Consider the following 3,247-nt stretch of genomic DNA (forward strand, 5'->3'; position numbering starts at 1 on the left):
TTAGTATCTATCCTTGCCTCTGTGCTACAGTAACTGCTATGATAGTTGACTTAAGTGAAACCAAAAGACTCCATTGTAAGGGAAAAAGATGGGTTGAAAAACAGAAAAACAAAGGATCTCGCCAGTGATAAAATGGCAAAAGGGGGGCCCATTAAGGTCTCCCCCAAATAACTATAGCAAGATCTAATTATTATTTGGGACCCTAAGAGAAAATACAGACAACTCAGTTTGGTATTGCCAAACCTATGGAAGGCCTTACCGAAGGGAAAACAGTTTACTCTCTTGAAGGAAGGCTCACAAAAGCCAGGTGTGTCACCAAGTCCCTCTCTGCTAATGGAAGAAATTTCTGGGGTGGATACCCCTTAGCCCTAGAGACTAGGGGTTAGGCCAACATTGCCCTCTAGTGCGTGCAATAGGGAGTGACTGGAGGCCCCATGTTGAAGTAACCATTTATTGGTATCACACTGACTGCACTGTCTCTCATTGACAGTGGCGCCGACGGCACACTGATCTATAAAAAACCCTGGAGGGCGCAAAGAGATTCAAACTAGTGGCGGGCGCAAGCGGACCGGTGGGATCTCCCAGCGACTAGTGTACCGCGGAGGAGTCCTTACCCATGGATCTGATTCAAAGCTTCCACGCGAAGCTACGGTCCCTGGCCATCACCCTAGACAGCGAGACGGCTCGGCTGCAGCGAGCACTGGACGGAGAGGAGAGCGACTGTGAAGATTATCCAATGAGAATTTTATATGACCTTCATTCAGAAGTCCAGACTCTAAAGGATGATGTCAGTATTCTTCTTGATCAAGCAAGTTTGGAAAGTCAAGAAAGCATTGGTTTCATAAAGGCAACAAAAGTACTGATGAAAAAAAATTCAGTGGATATCATGAAAATAAGAGAGTTTTTCCAGAAGTATGGATATAATCCACGTGCCAAGAAAGATTCAGTGGATGAACAAGAAATCATTGACTCTGAATCAGAGTCCACTAAGCATGAAAATTTTCAAATGCCTGATGTGAAGGACAGTCTATCTGATCCTGCTATTCTGAGGACTTCTGGTTCTGAGAAGTCTCCACGGAGTCCACAACTTTCCGATTTTGGACTTGAACGGTACATGATATCCCAAGTTCCACCAAACCCTCCACGGGCAGTAAATGACCATGAGGAAGAGCCAAAAAATTTAACTCCATCTTCTAAACAGTCACTAGTTAAAGTACTAAAAACTCCAAAATGTGCTCTGAAGATGGATGATTTTGAGTGTGTAACTCCTAAATTAGAACACTTCGGTATCTCTGACTATACTGCCTGTTTAAATGAAGATTACACAATGGGACTTAAAAATATGAAGGAGAATAAAAGGGAAGAGGCCACAGAACCAGAACCAATGACCAGTGATAATTTCTTTGTCACTCCTGGCCTCCAGCAGTTGAAAAAAAATGATGCTGACTGTGCAGATTCTCCCTTAGCACCTACATTCTGCACTCCTGGTTTGAAAATTCCTCCTACAAAGAACAATACAGCTTTGGGGTGCACAGATTATCCATTACCAAAAACAAATAGTTCATCAAATGATTTGGAAATGAAAGACTGTACATCATTAGTTTTAAATTCAGACAAGTGTTTTGAGAGTTTTGCGGATCCCTCTTCTCCTGTAATTTCTTCTTATGAGAATCTCCTGAGAACACCTACACCTCCAGAAGTAACTACCATTCCAGAAGATATTCTCCAGATTTTATCAAAATACAACTCAAACCTAGCAACTCCAGTAGCAGTGAAAGCCGTGCCACCCAGCAAAGGGCTCCCCACTAAACACGAAGGACCAAACATTCGAGGTGTTGGCAACAAAGAAAACTGGTGAAGAGCTTGTTAACCCTGGAATTCAGACTTCACGAGCAGTTGGATGACATCATTGGGAATGTATACCCAGTTATTTTTATTATTGTTAAAGTATATAGCCACAATATTCTATCATTTGTTTTATTGGTGTCTATTAATTATGCTTGATTTTTTTAAAAAAATTGCATCTTTTTGCAGAAGTTCTAATGGATCCCACCCACTATAGAAACTGAACAGAAAGTTGAAAGCAGATCGGGACTTTGTTATTCACATTGCCCTACATTTCCCCCCTTCTTAAAAACCAACCCATATTGAAGATGATCATGGACACTGGTGTGATAACATGGTTTGTTTTTGTTTTTTAAGTAGGCTCCATGCCCGGTGTGGGGCTTGAACTCACAACCCCGAGAACTCACAACCCTGAGAACAAGAGCAGCATACTCTACTGCCTGAGCCAGTCAGGCGCCCCTGTCATAATGTTTTTTATTGAGATCTGCTTTAGTTTAACCTTGGTCTTAATCAGTTACTCACTTTTCAAAGATCATTAGTATTTCACTGATTTCACATTTACCCTGCCTAATCTGACAGAATGGCTGAGTAATATCAGGAAGCAGGGCAAATAATTTGAAATTTAAAATGTTTGTTACTTGAGCAGGGCCACCCTGATCTCATGGTGAAGTGGTGTTGCTGTTGGCTGGAGCTGGGCTTCTTCCCTGATTCTGGCTCTGCCCTTGTCCTGTCTCCTCTCTCAACTGCCCCCAGAGCCTTTCACACCATTTATTTCAGCAGTGCTTTTAAGACTCTCTTGTCTACAAACGACAGCTCAAATAACTTGAAAAGTGTATAGCAGGTCTCAGAGAGTTGGAAACAGACTCACCCGTCAGGATGTGTGGTTTTTTGTTTTTACTCCCAGCTATTTACTTCATGTCAGTTTTATCCTCTCAGATCAGCTCTTTCCATCACATGTCTGCTGACCTCTCCAAGCGCCCTCTCCAGTTTGGCCACCCAGCAGACCTTGAGCCTCTATCTGGAAGGTTCTGATGACTCTTCCTGGGCTGGGTACCCTTCTGTGGCTTGTTACCTGAGAGCCCAGGAAGTGGGAGACCCTTGCCTCTCGAGCTCTTTGATAGCTTCAGGCTGCCCTGTCCAATGAGCCCAGGATCCTTCCCATAGAAGTATAAGCAGGAAGTAGTTCAAAGTTCATGCAAGTATTATTGGCAAACTCCAGATTATAGCCAAAGGGAAAAATAAGGACCTGGTCTATTGCAGAGAGCAGTTAAAATGCTGAAAAGAAACAGTTTGCAAGTATTGTGACAAGGTGCTTCAAAGGCTTAGGTTTGGGAAATATATTGCAGTGAAGACTACCCTCTTTTGGGACGCCTGGGTGGCTGTTGGTTAGGTATCTGCCTTC

The 3,247-nt window shown here is 43.0% G+C and overlaps 1 protein-coding gene across 1 annotated transcript; it reads left to right on the top strand.

The window, feature by feature from the left end:
* Positions 1-541: 541 nt before the first annotated feature.
* LOC125099032 (spindle and kinetochore-associated protein 3-like) lies at positions 542-2,166 on the top strand. Its single transcript, XM_047728383.1, has one exon. The coding sequence runs from the start codon at positions 617-619 to the stop codon at positions 1,856-1,858; it is 1,242 nt and encodes a 413-aa protein (XP_047584339.1). The 5' UTR covers positions 542-616; the 3' UTR covers positions 1,859-2,166.
* Positions 2,167-3,247: the final 1,081 nt, after the last annotated feature.

The sequence above is a fragment of the Lutra lutra genome, chromosome 1, assembly GCF_902655055.1.
Source record: "Lutra lutra chromosome 1, mLutLut1.2, whole genome shotgun sequence".
NCBI classification, from domain to species: domain Eukaryota; kingdom Metazoa; phylum Chordata; class Mammalia; order Carnivora; family Mustelidae; genus Lutra; species Lutra lutra.

What these genes read in the sequence shown, in the direction of transcription:
- LOC125099032 (XM_047728383.1), top strand. Translation starts at nt 617, where the DNA reads ATGGATCTGATTCAAAGCTTCCACGCGAAGCTACGGTCCCTGGCCATC.